The sequence below is a fragment of the Drosophila novamexicana genome, unplaced genomic scaffold (genome assembly GCF_003285875.2).
Source record: "Drosophila novamexicana strain 15010-1031.04,08,12 unplaced genomic scaffold, DnovRS2.1 tig00000193-arrow-pilon, whole genome shotgun sequence".
Taxonomy (NCBI): Eukaryota; Metazoa; Arthropoda; class Insecta; order Diptera; family Drosophilidae; genus Drosophila; species Drosophila novamexicana.
The window spans coordinates 2,611,518-2,626,857 of NW_020824787.1; the positions used below are offsets into that span (position 1 = coordinate 2,611,518).

At 43.1% G+C, this 15,340-nt stretch overlaps 5 protein-coding genes across 7 annotated transcripts; 2 read left to right on the plus strand and 3 right to left on the minus strand.

Moving 5' to 3' along the window:
• Positions 1-352: 352 nt before the first annotated feature.
• On the minus strand, positions 353-8,934 carry LOC115758389 (androgen-induced gene 1 protein). Of its 3 annotated transcripts, XM_030698990.1 has the most exons (4): positions 8,742-8,934; positions 8,477-8,711; positions 867-1,087; positions 353-805 (listed from the first exon to the last, which is right to left on the minus strand). In XM_030698990.1, exons 2-4 carry the CDS (start codon positions 8,672-8,674, stop codon positions 481-483), a joined length of 744 nt encoding a protein of 247 aa, XP_030554850.1. In that variant the 5' UTR covers positions 8,675-8,711; positions 8,742-8,934; the 3' UTR covers positions 353-480. The 3 variants fall into 3 exon arrangements, with proteins under 3 accessions (XP_030554850.1, XP_030554852.1, XP_030554849.1); XM_030698992.1 differs by lacking the exons at positions 8,477-8,711; positions 8,742-8,934 and adding an exon at positions 2,191-2,397; XM_030698989.1 differs by lacking the exons at positions 8,477-8,711; positions 8,742-8,934 and adding an exon at positions 1,346-1,624.
• Positions 3,245-5,370, minus strand: LOC115758384 (protein amnionless). The gene has a single exon (XM_030698986.1). The coding sequence runs from the start codon at positions 5,292-5,294 to the stop codon at positions 3,591-3,593; it is 1,704 nt and encodes a 567-aa protein (XP_030554846.1). The 5' UTR covers positions 5,295-5,370; the 3' UTR covers positions 3,245-3,590.
• Positions 8,935-9,745: 811 nt separating the features above from the next.
• LOC115759188 lies at positions 9,746-10,441 on the plus strand. Its single transcript, XM_030700064.1, has 2 exons — positions 9,746-10,072; positions 10,127-10,441. Exons 1-2 carry the CDS (start codon positions 9,981-9,983, stop codon positions 10,380-10,382), a joined length of 348 nt encoding a protein of 115 aa, XP_030555924.1. The 5' UTR covers positions 9,746-9,980; the 3' UTR covers positions 10,383-10,441.
• A 13-nt stretch (positions 10,442-10,454) lies between these two features.
• LOC115759187 (splicing factor U2af 38 kDa subunit) lies at positions 10,455-11,918 on the minus strand. The gene is made up of 2 exons (XM_030700063.1): positions 11,683-11,918; positions 10,455-11,553 (listed from the first exon to the last, which is right to left on the minus strand). Exons 1-2 carry the CDS (start codon positions 11,724-11,726, stop codon positions 10,737-10,739), a joined length of 861 nt encoding a protein of 286 aa, XP_030555923.1. The 5' UTR covers positions 11,727-11,918; the 3' UTR covers positions 10,455-10,736.
• A 112-nt stretch (positions 11,919-12,030) lies between these two features.
• Positions 12,031-15,332, plus strand: LOC115759186 (stress-induced-phosphoprotein 1). Its single transcript, XM_030700062.1, has 5 exons — positions 12,031-12,326; positions 12,412-12,694; positions 12,802-13,676; positions 13,738-13,970; positions 14,042-15,332. Exons 1-5 carry the CDS (start codon positions 12,318-12,320, stop codon positions 14,112-14,114), a joined length of 1,473 nt encoding a protein of 490 aa, XP_030555922.1. The 5' UTR covers positions 12,031-12,317; the 3' UTR covers positions 14,115-15,332.
• The last annotated feature ends 8 nt before the right edge of the window (positions 15,333-15,340 follow it).

The following is a 15,340-nucleotide window of genomic DNA, read 5'->3' on the forward strand; positions in this document are numbered from 1 at the left end:
ACAGTTAGAATTGGCTAATTGATTTACACTAGTTTCAAAAGCTGAGAGTTGGCGCCAAGTTTAAAAACAAAAAAAAAAAGAAAACCTTGCTTATTATTTCTTTAAATTTAGTTTAGTTTATTTTAATAACTCTAGACTTCAATTTACAGTTAAACGCAGGCTCTAAAGTTGTCACTGTGCTTTTCCTTGATATGAATTATGCAATTGATAAATGCTCGAACGTTAATTGGGCTCATCTAATACAATTGAAAAAAAAAAAAACAAATTGCAATTGCAAGTGCACTCTATTGAAGTACTACAAATTTTTAATCGCTATTCAAGCCAATTTCTATTAGGTGTAACATTAGATCAAGTCGTTTTGAAGTCGTGTAAAATATAAGCGAAATTCATGTTTAGTAATTTTGTTGCTGCCGTTGAAACAGACGAGCAGACGAGCAGACGTACAGACTATTGACTACGGGATTCAAAGACACACACAGCCTACTTTGCCTTGCGCTGCGACAGCTTCACTTCCTTGGCCCACACGACATTGTTCAGGAACTCGCCGAGCAGATAGAGAGCGAACGTGAAACCGAGCACGGCCACAAAGAACACAATGCGCTGCGGCAGCTGGAGTACCTCCAGTACCGGATACACCCAGACATTTGAATAGTGCTTGATGATGTGTATCCAGACCAGATAGCTGCCCATGAAAATGGCCAGGCCGGTGAGGCCCTTGGTGCGCGTGGGATAGGCACGATATGATGTGAATATCTCCAGGACAATGAAGACAACAATATTGGTGTGCAGCACATGGTTGAGCCAGCTGCAATGCATGAACACAAAATTTAGTGGGCAATATCAAGGCGCGTATAGCTCGCACTCACCCGGGAAAGACGGGATCCAGCACCTTGGGAAAGACCAGCTCACGATCGATGGCATATAGCGTCCAAAAGGTAATGCCCACATTCAGGGCCACGGGAAACGCCAGCGTGGACATCAGCCAATCCTTGAACTTGCGTATGGCTGGCGGCCGCCTGGGCACCAGCTCGTTTGTGCCCACAAAATCGTTCGCCAGGGAGACAATGTAGTACACAGCCTGTATTATCTGTAAGTACGAGAGAGAGAGAGAGAGAGAGAGAGAGAGAGAGAGAGAGAGAAGCGGTTAAAAAGAATGTGCTTTATATCGCAAGGGGGTTGTTTGGGTGGTTGCAGGGCTGATAATTGAAGTGGATTCAATTGCAGGCACCAAATCAGTGAAGCGTGACGGGCCCAAAACCGGTTATCGTTAAGTGCTTAGGCTTTGATTAAGTTAATACAATGATAATAGACGGGTAGTTTGGGCAAATTGTGCTTTAGTGCTTACCGCATCCAGGAACGTGAGATATTTGAATTTTCCACCAAACGGATGGTGAATTAATTTTGAATCGGGTTCGGTCGGAGTTGGAAATTCAACGTATTTATAATCATAATATATGCCGTACGTAAACTGTACTGCCGCCGTCAAATGCAGTAGCGTACGCAGGGCGCCAAAAACACTTTTAAATAGCGAATGTGTTGAAGCGGTTGAGGCCATTTTTGTTTTTTATATTACAAATTAATTGATTTTTTCACGGCAACGAACAACAGCCGGCCAGCAAAAAACTTGCACTGAAGACAGTTGCCTCTATGTGTGACCGTGGCGCGTAAGTTGTTTGTTATCGATACTCAGCAAGGATTATGTATCGATTATTGGCCTAAGTTTGTGTATTTGGCCACACTGAATGACAGCATGACAGCATGACTTTAAACGAATTAAATGTGAAACATGAACTGTAATTTGTAAATTAAATTTAGAATTTACTAGTTTTCAACTTATCCACTATCTTAGTGCATATATTAGTGTATATTCAACATAGTTTAAAAATGTTAAGAAGAAAGTGTGTGCTAAAGTTTGATGCAGCTTATTTAAGCATTTGAATTCAAATTATTGAACGCATTTCAAAACTTATAACAGTAAGATCTTCTCGTCAGTCAGAGCTGCATTAAAGGCACTATCCGGCTTTTCGTATAATAATATTCTACAACACATTAACATTAACGGCCACTAACAGAAATAGAACGTTAACATTTTTTTCAAATTATCAGACTGCACGTTAACAGCTGCCGTGACTGTGCAATTAACATGTTATCGATAAGAGATAGGGCTGCACTAGTATTTGTTTCGCTTACCGCACAGATAAATGTCAAGAATTTGAATTTGCCAGCAAATGGATGGAATACTGATCTTGGCATATCCAGATTGTGAAAGAAATAGACGCCATAGTTGAACTGAATGACAGCTGTAATGTGTAAAACCAATTGCACCACACGATTAAAGCCTGGCGACGTGGAGCCCTTGTTCTTGGACTTGGATCTTGCCATGTTAAACACACAAAAGTCTACAACATACTGATTAGCCGGCTGGCGAGCGGCGGGCCAGCGACAATCTAAGTATACATATTATATACATACATCAAATATGTATATATGTATGCTGATAACGTCGCTTATCAGCGGCACAAAAGTAAATTCGTATTAAGATTGATACACCGAAATGCAAACATGAAACTGCAGCGGAATCTGAGTGGAAATCAAAATACTTTCACCTAACTCTACACTCAAGCTGTAATCCAATTGAAGGCATGTTATGTTTACATTGCGAGGGCGGGTAGGTGCATGTATCGGCTAAGTATAGAAATTGCCTGCCTGAACAAAGGCTTTTGAATCTGTTGACGGTGCGCAACTAATGCGAACTATCGATTTAATTTCGAGCGCTTTGGAAAGCCGCATCAGAAGGTCAAGGGCCAAGCCCAGCAATGTGACGCACTACAACAAATATAATCGCTAACCATTATTAAGCTAAACCATAATCGATTCGTTTATTTTTGTCGCCATGCGATTTAACAAAATTCATAAATTATTACGTGCAGATATAGAGGGAACTGTCTCATAAGGTCAACATAAAGGGCGAGCTTATAGGTCCAAGGTGAGATAATATCTAAAATAGTAATAAAATAAAAGTAGTTAGTTTCCACCAAGTTTCCACCTAGTTTCCACTTAGTTTCCACCTATTTTCCACCTTGTTTCCACCTAGTTTCCACCCAGTTTCCATCTAGCTTCCACCCAGTTTCCACCTAGTTTCCACCTTAAACTTTGCTTGTATTCTAGGGCTAACAAATTAACATTTACCCATGTAAATAATAATAACTGGCATATAGGTTTTATTTATTTCTGGCTTTCCATCTTGATATATATATATATATAATATAATGAATTTCTATGCAGTTTGTAGTTTTATAGATTTCACCTCGGATATGGCTTTTATTTTACGATAAGATAACGTAAGAAACAGAAACTGGGTTCAAATTCCAGGCTGATAGTTGACAGATAACTTATAAATATTTTCGAAATATAAACTGGGTTTTGTTTTTTCCCACTTATTGCGGGGACATGGCAAAAAAAAGCCCAGGCTAATATAGGACATATAATAGATAGATTATGGTTAATGGGAATAAATGGAATAATTGTCTGGGATATATATATGGAAAGGGGATCTTCCCATTATAAAATCTGTCCTACAAATTGGTGTTTCATTCCTTGGTTTCGGCCTCGGCTTCACTTTCCGAGCCGGAGGACTCCAAATTGATTTCGGTCAGCTCCTGCTCCTCCACGCTGCAGCTGTCCAGTTCGCCTGTCTCCACCTTGGAGGGCACGACAGTTGCTTCGGGCACAGCTTGAGGCCGGGCTGCCTGCTCCGGCTCCTGCTCCTGCTCTGGCTCCGGCTCCTGCTCGAACATGGGATTATTGAAGGCACGATCGCGCACCTCGCCGCTTTCCGCATCGTAGCCAATGACAGCCCCGCCCGCTCCGCCTGCAGCGTTATCGAAGCGATTGAAGAGCAGATTGCGACGGAGAGGGAACTGGAGATGGACACGGAGGCGACGCGGATCGTGTATCCACTGGGGAATGCGCCGCAGATACGGATGCTCCGGCAGAAAGTGGGCGAGCATGATCACGGAGACAACGCCCACAAGCAGCACACAGAAGAGTATCAGCATAACGGAGGCGAAGCTCACGTGGGGATTGTACGGACGACCCGCATAGAGGAGCTTCAGCCCGGACTGCCGGGCCAGCCACTGGCTCTGGTTGCGTCCGGCGGAGAGGCGGCGCATAAAGTCCACGCTGCGCTCGTTGTAGCCACGGCGATCCACGATTATGGCCTGCAGATGGTTGCCCAATGTGGCGGAGCCCACGTAGTCCACGTGCAGCTGCAGCTCGTCCGCCAAATCCTGGCGCTCGATGGCATCCTGGATGAACGTGGTCAGCCTCTTGCGATCCTCCGCCGTGCAGTGCTCGCTGGGCATGTGCATCATGGCGCCGCAGACCAAGCAGCAGGCGCCAAAGGGACGCAGCGGCGAGACGCAGCGGGGCCGTGCACATTCCGGCTCCACGTTCCGGCAGACGGGCTCGACCAGACGCTCGTAATCCTTGTGGCAGCCGCAGAGCTCGCCCCGATAGTACTCCACGGTCACGGCCTGGGCATTGTGGAACAGCAGCTGGCCCAGATCCCGGCCGAGCAGCTCCTGCAGATAGCTCCGGGAGATGGACGAGCCGGCCAGTATAAGCTGGCCCAGGCGCAGATATTGCACGTGCTCCAAGTCAAAGGAGAGCGCGCCGCCATTGCCGCTGATCACCACGTGCTCATCGTCGCAGGGCACGCGCTCCACCTCCGGCACAATGGAGTTGGCGCTGGCAAGCGAGCCGGAGGCGGAGGCGGAGCCGGGCTGCACGCTCCAGCTGCCCGGATCGAACCATTTGCTCGTCTTTGGAGCCTTTAAATAGGCGCGTCCAGCTGCAGTTCCAGCTGCAGCTGCCAGCTCTATGCTGGCGTCCTCGGCCAGCAAGAGGGCGCCCAGGCGCGGCAGCACAAAGCCCGCCGCGGACACCTTTGCCGGCAATGGCAATACGGCCGGATAGTAATCCGGAAATACAATCAAATCGCGTGCACGCGGCAAATAGCCGCTCAGCCACGTGGCAGGATCATCGAATGCGGCGCCAGAGCTATACCACCTGATGGTCGTCGTCGTCTCCGCCTCCAAGGCGAGCAGGGCGAAGATCACAACAATAATTGCCTCCGGCTGCTGCAACATGCTGGGAATGTACCAAATGGCAGACTGAGAATCGATGCGACAATTGCCCTGCGATATGCCCAGCGATGTTCCCCATATTTTGGGGGCGTTCCCTAGCCTCACACCCTGACAGATAATTATCTGCCTGGCACATAAATCTGGCATTCAGCACAGACACACAGTTCCGTACAAATATTTCAACAAGTTCGGTAAATTAACTAGAATTTTGGGTATAATGGGTTTTTTAATTGTTTGGGCTCTAGTGAAATTTGATGGCAAACATATTAACAGAAATATTTCATTTTTGTAAGTCTTATAATCGTGGGAGGAAAGCCATAAATTATGTATATATAACTATAATTGAATTATATGTTAGAAGCTTTAGGCATTTTATATATAATTCAATTATATATGAGCAAATTCTTGGAAATTTTATAAAAATATACGATGCTTTAGGGAAATTTTGTTGCCCTTTGTCAAACGCTGAGAAAAGCTTATGGGGCATTTTTTCCCCTTAAGAAAAGCCAAACAAGCGAAAAAATGCCAACTACTTTGATCTTAGAAGAAAAGGCAAATTTCGAGCCTCAATTTTCCCTACTATGATAAGCATAAAGCTTTAAGCCTTATAAAGCGGATAATCAGGTACACGGAACCGCAGCTAGTTGTCAGTCTCCATAAGACGAGGTAATATAAGAGTATTGCGGTTTTATATATGTATAAGTATTATGCCAAAAAAGGAAATTTGATAAAGTTTGCAAAGAAAAAGGAGCCCATTGGAAAGGGAATTCGGTTAGTTCGGACACACTTCGGCGCGTCAAGTTTATTTGTTGGATTCGCCTTCCAATAAATTTTCGAGTAATAAATTGCACAAAATCAACGAAGGAGACGAACGTGTGTGCCCCAATATATTCCGATTCAGACAAACATATACACACACACACACTCATATATAAATATATATGTGTATGTAAATAACTCAATCTCAGGGCATTACAGTGCAATTGTTTGGCGAAAAAGAATGAAACAAATTTGGATTTATTTTCATTTCAATACGGGCGTTATAAACAATTGAGGATTTGACGGAAGCCGAAAAAAAAAAACAACCGGATGGTAATGGTGCGTGTGCATGACCCGGTCCGGTCACGGCATGAGTTCCACATGAAAGCCATTTGCTGAAAAGTGAAAACAAATAACAGAACCCAAAAGAAAAAAAACCCAACTCGAGTCTGGATATACATACATATATTTGTTTGGCACTATCTCTTATATTTCCCGAAGATCAAAGAATTTATCGGGCATATAAATCAAGGGCGCGCAAGGTCGTCAAAGACTGGACGTAAACGCAGGCTGGCAAATAATGTTTAGAGATAAGAAGAGTTAAAAAAAAAACATTGTTGTGCTTTTTTAGTTTTTATTTCAAAGCATACTCGAGTTCAAGTGCTGAACAAGAAGAAGAAGAAGTAGAAGCACATGTTTACCTTATGTACAAATTAAAAGTAAAAACACGATCCACAGTAAGTAAATGTCCCAACTTAACTTCAAGCTTCCTTAGCTTATCCAATACTCAAAGAATTTGGATAACAAAGAATACTTTGATTATGGTTTGTTCCTTAGATCAATTCCCTGTACCCATAAAACATCCCCACCAAACCTAACTTTTCCAAAAGGGAACAGCTTTTTGTATGGGGATGGTCATGGTTTGTCCCCTACTTAATGCCCTTTCTAAACATAAGACTTTCATAAATTATCAATAATTAAAAAGAGTTGAACAACAAAAGATATTTTTGACATAGTTTGTGCTCTAGATCAATTCCCTGTGCCTAGTAAATGCCTCTCATCAAACTTCCATAATTCATCGAAAACTTTAACGATTTTGATAACAAAGGATATTTTGGTCATGGTTTGTGCTTTCGATTAATTTCCTAGTAAATATCCCTAAAGGGATACCCTTTAATAAAACTGAACTGATACCGATTATTGAGGACATTTGGATCGTGGTTTGTTCTCTAGTTGAAATATACAATTGGATTTTTTTTTTGTAATATCGTGTATCGTGTCCCCTCGGACTTTGGATTTGGAATTAAAGGCAAGAAATATGGACTTTTAAATTGTATCAATTTTTGCGGGCAATTAATCAATCATTAATCTGACAGTCAATCAGGCAGTCAGTCAATCAATCTGGCCCTCAGTCAGCCATGACTACATTTTTATTATAAAGAGATATATCACAATATTGTATCTATTTATTATTAAATCCAAGTCAATTACTAATTCCTTATCGTAGGTTCATGTATCTGAAAGATTTATTCCTTTTGATTAATTTGGACATTTTGCTTGTCAAGTACCTGTGAAAATTGAACAGATGATCGAATACCCAGTATATTTTACGACATGTAAATGAGTTGGCCGGCCATGACCGTTGCCCCCGCACCCGCTCCCGCGCCCACAGCCTGGCCATGCTCCAAATGAGATATTTACATTCACGCCAATAAGATAATCTGGCATCCGTCAGCGCCAATAAAATCGGGCACGAAGCTGTTGGACGCCTTTTGTTTTGGCCCAATTTGATTTGTGGCCAGCTTTACAATGCAATAAAAGCGAAAAGAGTTTTTCGCCGTGTATGTATATTTTCTTTTCGGATATTTCGCAAAGAATTTCACACAGTGCAAATAAATACTGCAAATTATACGTGGCGTTTTTGCGGTTGTGTGTGTGTGTGTGTGCGTGTGTGTAGGTGTGCGTGTGTGTAACACTTTGCAGCGACAACAAATGAAATGGTTAATGGAATGAATGGAATTCAAGAATGTATCTGCAAGATACGCGAGTGGCGTTTACGGATGCAGCCAGGCACAGTTGTTGACCCCTCGATAAAAAATTAAATCGACGCAGCCGACAAATAAACAAACATATGGCAGACATAAATGGAAGACAATAATAAAAAATTCAATGTGCATATACCCTGGAGGCAATAAAAAAAATAAGGGGAAATAAGGACAGGCAGACAAATAAATAGTATGACAGTTATCGATAGATGCCAATACATTTAAGTAATCGATAAATAACGCCTTTAAGCATAGCTTCGCTTTTAACTTATCTAAGCAGATGTTAGGGCTAGGAACTTGTTGGAACTAAATTTGTCTGAAACTGCAGTTCATGACAGGGTATCTGCTAGTCGATCAGTCGATGGTTTTTTATTCACCACGGGATCTGGAACACACTTGAAACGATTGCGTACGCCGCATTACCGTCATATTCATAATGACCATGATATATGTTCATGCACGATATTATTATTTTTGGTCAAGAGAAAAGGAAGAATAAAATGAAGGCAATGCTTGTTAACTTACCAGCGACCAATAGCTGAGAAATCGCAGCTTCTGGCCAAAGGTCTCGGGCACCAGGCGCCGACTGAAGCTCGTCTTGAGCTTATAGCTGCGCTGCACCTCGAAGCTGCCGTAGTACAGGCCATAGGCGAACTGGCCCAGCGCGCACAGGTGTATGATTGTCACAAAGACCCGAGACTTGTATAGCTCCACTTTGGTCATTTTGTATAAGTATCTCTCTCTCTCTCTCTCTCTCTCTCTCTCTCTCTCTCTCTCTCTCTCTCTCTCTGTCTGTCTCTCTCTATGATCTACGAACTTGGGTAAACTGTAAGAACTTCAATTTGTTAGCCAGCGAGAGAATTTTAAATGCAGTCGAATCAATTATGAACAGCCCCAAAGGTGTCGCAGGACTTGAAGACCTGGCAAAGGTCGCAAGCATACGCAATGCAAATCAATATTTACGCCACACTGACATAAATATTCAAAACAAAATAATGAAGAATGAAAATGAAACCTGGCCAAGGCAAAATGGGAAATTTGAAAAATTCACAAATTGAAGTTTGCCCGCGTTCGATGTTTATAATTTTCAATATGCTAATGGATTTTATGGCTAGTTGTTGATTGTTGCAAATGTCTAGAATTTTAAACAAATCTTCTAACACACGACGACGGCCAGCACGCACGCACGTTAAATGTTTGCCTTTTTATATAGTTCACTTGTGTTTTTCTTTTTCTTTTTATTTCTTTTGCCCCGTCTGTTGCTCTTGTGGCGCGCACAACTGAGCGCTGGGAAAACTGGAGTCGCACTGGCGATTGGTGTGTAAAAATGTTGCTCATACGCCGCGTTGGCTGTTTGTCGCTTTTACTTTCCGTTCACACGCACACACACACACAAAACATACAGTTGTCTGTTGTACTTGTGCTGTTGCTTCGCATTGCGTGCATCATGATGCGCATGTCCAGAAATTCCAGCTGCGTTGGGTCACGGGCCCAGGCGTTGCTCTGGCAGCGGGTCAACGCGTTTCTTTGGCCAAACACAACAGTTGAGTGTTGCACATCAACTGTGCAACTGTGCAACAAACACAGCGATAGGCAATGCGTCAAACTAGCCAAGAGATAGCAGCTTGTTCAAACAAGCGCATTTAAATCGATTGAATGGCGCGCTTGTTGCGTTATCGTTATCGCACATTGTTATCGAAATGCTGTTGTGCTCAGCAGCCCTGGTGCTTTGTTATGTCTATCGGCCATTTTGAGTAAAGTTGGCAATTATTTTAATAATTGTTAGCGAAAACGCTTGGCTGATGCACAAATTGAGCGCTAAGTGCTTAATTAGCTAAAAGCGACAAGTAAAATAACAAATAAACAAATGAGAGCACAAATGTAGCGGCGTTTGTTTTGCTATCAACTTTCTCGTTAGTTGTGGAACTTCAATCAAAGCTATGTCGTAACAATTACTTAGCCAATTTCGCATTCAACCACATTTTGAACAAAATTCAACAATTCGCAATTGGGCAGTTAAATCGGAAGCATGTCGTTGGCAGCAAAGGTCACGTTGAGTTTGGCGGTTTGCGTCTCGAGCGCCATTATAGGTTATGTCCACTATAAACAGTCGGACGACCGGTAAGTATTCCTTACATTCTTCTATAACAAGCTTGACTCGAGACTCCTTTGCAGCTACAAGCTGCATCAGGGCGTGCTGCGCGATGTGGAGCAGCAGCAGCGACGCAAGCACGAGAACAGATACAATTTGCAGCAACAAATCGACATGACCAAACAGTTGAAATCGGCGCGGGACAAGGAGACGGAAGCGAATGAGGACGAGCCAGACGCCGAGCCAAACGAATCCCAAAAGGCAACAGCAGCCGCAGCCGCAGCAGCAGCTGCTATAGATGCAGTTCTGCCAGCCGCTGTGCTTCAGACACCGCTTTAGTCGCGCCTAAATCTAATTAATGAACTAACCAAATATACATGTCCATGATTATGGCAAGACGTTGTCTGTTTAGCTATATCTTTATAATTATTACTCAATTTTATTATTACGAATGTGTGTATAAGTAATTACAATTCTAATGGGCGCTCGATCAAATAATTCACATCGTGTCACGGCTGGTTTGTACATTATGTGTGGCGGACAGCCCATGCGCTAAATCATAAAAAAACAAATGTCGACTGTGAAGAGTTGAGAAATACACGACGATACTGCGGCGTTTCGTTTGTCCCGTTTTCTCACATTGCCACCAATAACGTAGTTGATAGTCCGAAGTCCAAACAAAATTTTGGACCATTAATACCGACCTCCACCACCACCACCACCGCCGCCGCCTCCTCCTCCCCCGCCACCTTTGCGTCTATCACGATCGTTGCCATCGCGATCGTTGCGATCTCCTCGATCGGTGCCGCCGCCAATGCCACGCTCGCCACCACGATCAGTGCCACCGACAATGCCACGCTCGCCGCCGCGGTCTGTGCCGCCGCCAATGCCGCGCTCCTCACGTCGACGGCGCGGCGAACGACTGCGCGAGCGACGCCGCGGTCCACCGGAGCGGGAACGTGAACGCGAACGATTGCGACGCCGGCGCGAGTATAGGTACCTCCGCAACTCTCGTGATATGGGCTTCAGGTGCATAAAATTGCAAAAGCCGGATCTTGTGCATTCGCCCATTTCGTACTGTCTGCAGCAGGCCTCACGGAAATCGGTGACCGGCGACAGTTCCGAATAGACGGGCCGTCCACCAAACCAGCGATTGTTCAAATCATTTGCCGCCTTCTCGGCGTCGGCCTCATTGCGGAATTTGATGTACACATTGCCGACTAAATGGTCGCCCAAATTGTCGCACACGTTCATCTCCTCAATTTCTCCGTACTTGTCCTCGCACTCAACGAACACATCCTCAAAGAAATTGTCATAATGCTCCTGCATCTCCTCGTCCGAGACGTTCGCAACCAAATGTGACCCATCCGCCGATTTAGCCGAGTTCTGCGGATTCACGTACAGATTCTGCAGCAGCACAGTTTGCGAAAATGTCGGCTTGTTGTGTATGCGGGAACAGCGGTCGCCATGCCGGCACGCTCCGATTTTAAAGTAAAACGAGCAGTTGACTCTACAAATAGCAATTGGTTTTTTTTGTTTTCGTTTTATTTTTTTTGTTTTTTAATAACAATGTTTGCATGCCGCAAAAGTACAGAAGGAACATGCGGCCTTTTTTGTTGGGGGGGATTTTTTAACTTACTTGTCCTTTTCTGTGCCAAAAATAGATGCCAAATATTCGGCCATTACGCTGCTGCTGTAATGGGCTGCTTTTTACAACGATTATCTTCGCTTCGTGCCGTTTGCAGCGAAATTGTTCAACGTTGCTCCTCTATATTTTGACAAATATTTGATATTAATTTTACCAGCCGCACGCAAAAAGCAGCGTCTGTCGTATTTTGCGACAATGTTGCCAGCTTGAAAAAAATTCAAGTAAGCTGTTCAGCGCTGCCAACCTGCTTGCCCGATACATAGTAAATTTAACAAAAATCAACACGCAACCTAATTAAAAGTATTTGAACAGTTTTTTTGTGTTATGCAACAATTTCAAGCATTTTCAACATACTTTCATTAATTTCTATTATAATATTGGACTACCTACAGTCTGGCAACCCGCTTTTAATTGCACACCGTGTTGGCAACGCTGCGCGTCTGACATTTCTGTGCGAGAGCAAGTGCGAGAGCACGAGAACTGAGCGAGGCACGACTCATGCATTTCTAGAAAAGTCCGACAGCGGCATTTTTGCAATTTCAGCTCACAACTTTGCGTGGTAACGACGTGTTTATAGCAACATCTAAGACTTTAATCAGTAAAGCCGAGGTTCAAAATCGCATAAAATGGACAAGGTTGGTAGCACACTAGTTGGCAAATATCGAAATGGTCGGAACAAAGCAATCTCATCTGGGTACATTTGCCCTACCGTCATTGCAGGTGAACGAACTAAAGGAAAAGGGCAACACGGCGCTCAATGCCGAGAAATTCGATGAAGCGATTGCTGCATATACAGAAGCCATTGCGCTGGACGCCAAAAATCATGTGCTATTCAGTAATCGGTCGGCGGCCTTTGCCAAGGCCGGCAAGTTTAGGGAGGCCCTCGAAGATGCTGAGAAAACCATCTCTCTGAATCCCACCTGGCCGAAGGGCTATTCACGCAAGGGTGTTGCGGCCGCTGGTCTGCGTGACTATATGAAGGCCCTGGAAGCCTATAATGAGGGTAAGTTGTTTTAAATAACTACTACTTATACTTCCCTTCCCGCAACAACATAACCTCACTAATAATGTGCGTGTGTGTGTATGTGTGTGTGTGTGTGCCGCCTCCAGGCTTGAAGCACGATCCGCAAAATGCGATCCTATTGCAGGGCTGTCAGGAGATAACTGCATCGGTGCTGAACATGATGCAATCGCAGGGCGACATACCCATGGACGTTGATCCGCAGTCGAGCAGCCCTAGTTTTGAGAGAAAAGCGCCGCCGTCCAAAAGCTCGGAACCCCCAAAGCCGGCTGAGCCGCGAGTGGAGGATATGAGCGAGGAGGAGCGCAAGAAGTACTTTGCCAAGAAGGAAAAGGAACTGGGCAACGCGGCCTATAAGAAGAAAGATTTTGAAACTGCCCTTAAGCATTATAATGCTGCCATCGAGCACGATCCGACTGATATCACGTTTCATAATAATATTGCGGCCGTTTATTTTGAGCGCAAGGAGTACGATGAGTGCATTAAACAGTGCGAGAAGGGCATCGAGGTGGGCCGTGAGAATCGTGCTGATTTTAAGCTAATTGCTAAATCCTTGGCTCGCATTGGAAACACCTATCGCAAGCTGGAGAACTATAAGCAAGCGAAATTCTACTATGAGAAGGCCATGTCTGAGCATCGCACACCGGAGATTAAGACCTCGCTGAGCGAGGTTGAGGCAAAAATAAAGGAGGAGGAGCGACGCGCCTACATTGATCCAGTTAAGGCCGAGGAGGAAAAGGAAAAGGGCAATGAGTACTTCAAGAAGGGCGATTACAGCAATGCTGTTAAACACTATACGGAGGCCATTAAACGTAATCCCGATGATCCCAAATTGTACAGCAATCGGGCTGCCTGTTACACAAAGTTGGCCGCTTTTGATTTGGGTCTGAAGGATTGTGATACTTGCATTAAGCTGGACGAGAAATTCATCAAGGGTTACATACGAAAGGGAAAGATTCTCCAGGCAAGTACATTCAGAGCGAGTTTTTACGACAGCTAATGGTAATCTTTGTCAATTATTATAGGGCATGCAACAAACCTCAAAGGCTTCCTCGGCGTACCAGAAGGCGCTTGAATTGGATCCCAATAATGCCGAAGCAATTGATGGATATCGCCAATGTTCAATGAACTTTCAACGTAATCCGCAAGAAGTGCTCAAGAACGCCATGTCCGATCCGGAAATACAGCAAATTCTCAAGGATCCGGCCATGCGCATGATACTCGAACAGATGCAAAACGATCCAAATGCGGTCAAGGAGTAAGTTATATAAGCACCGAACACTCAAATGATTTATATTAACTTCTAACCTTCTTTACTCTATTTTTAAGACATTTACAAAATCCAGCCATTGCCGACAAGATAATGAAGCTGCTGGAATCGGGCATTATACAGATACATTAGAATTAGCGAAACCCTAGAAATCGTGAAATTGGAATAAACAACAACCAAACAAATCGCTAACATTCAGAAGACACACATAATACAACCGATATGCATATACAATGAACGCACTTCTATGTCGCGGTGCGCTGCCACAAAACTAAATACCATGTTGAACCTTAATATTTCTAAATGAGAAACTACCTTGGATATCACCGCAACGCTGACATGACTATAAATTCACTAAAGAAAATATGAATGATTGAAAACCAACTAAATACAAATACTATTTGTTTTGCAATGTTTGCTTAGTTTATTTACGCAGACGCCGCTGGGATGCCCTGGTTTTTAATTTCATACTACATAATATGCTGTAGCTTAGCTCTAAAAGTATAAGTTTTTTGAATGTAAAATAAATACAAGTCAAAGAATGGTAATTGTATATTATAGTAACTGCTCATTCAATTCTTTAATTTGTCAAAAGCTTTCTAAAACACTCGAGATTTAATCACACTATTTATTTCAAACAGCTTTTACACAACATTATATCTTATATTAGAGTACATAAAGACAAAACGGTACGTTCCAAAGTAAATAACAATTTTTTCAAACTAAAAACCAAACATATTTTTTATTTAGCGCAAATATGTTGATTACAGGCGTTACACAATACGGGAATGTCGAAACTAGTTATTGTGCTAGCCACTTATTTGTTCAATTTTGGTAAGAATGTGTTACAAATTGTTTTATACGGATCGATTAAGAACGGTCTGGCTTGAAGAACTATATATATAGATACTGCAAGCTAGTTTAGATCTTTACATTTTTTTTTGTTGGAATAGTCTTAGCTCTAAAAATCCACGCCATACTATTCTTTGGATTCTTTTACTTGGTTATTCCATTATAGGAAGTTCGAAATTATTCGGCTAGACCGTTAAAAAGTCGAAATATGGCTGGGAAATACCAAAGCATAAAATGTGGTCACTCATTTTGCGATTTGATTGGCATTTTTTAGTGCGTTAACCAAAAAGTGTTGAAAAGCGAAAAATGGCCGCAACATGCTATTCAGTGCCAGTGCCAATGCAGTGTTGAGGACGATTTCTTCCACAAAAAAAAAAGAAATGGTGTGCTGATTGTGATTTGATTATAAATAATAAGAAACTACAAATAAACGAACGCGTTTAAAACGATTTAATTGCAACGAACAAGAAGTAAATAAAAGGCCTTTTTAACTACCGATTCCTGCA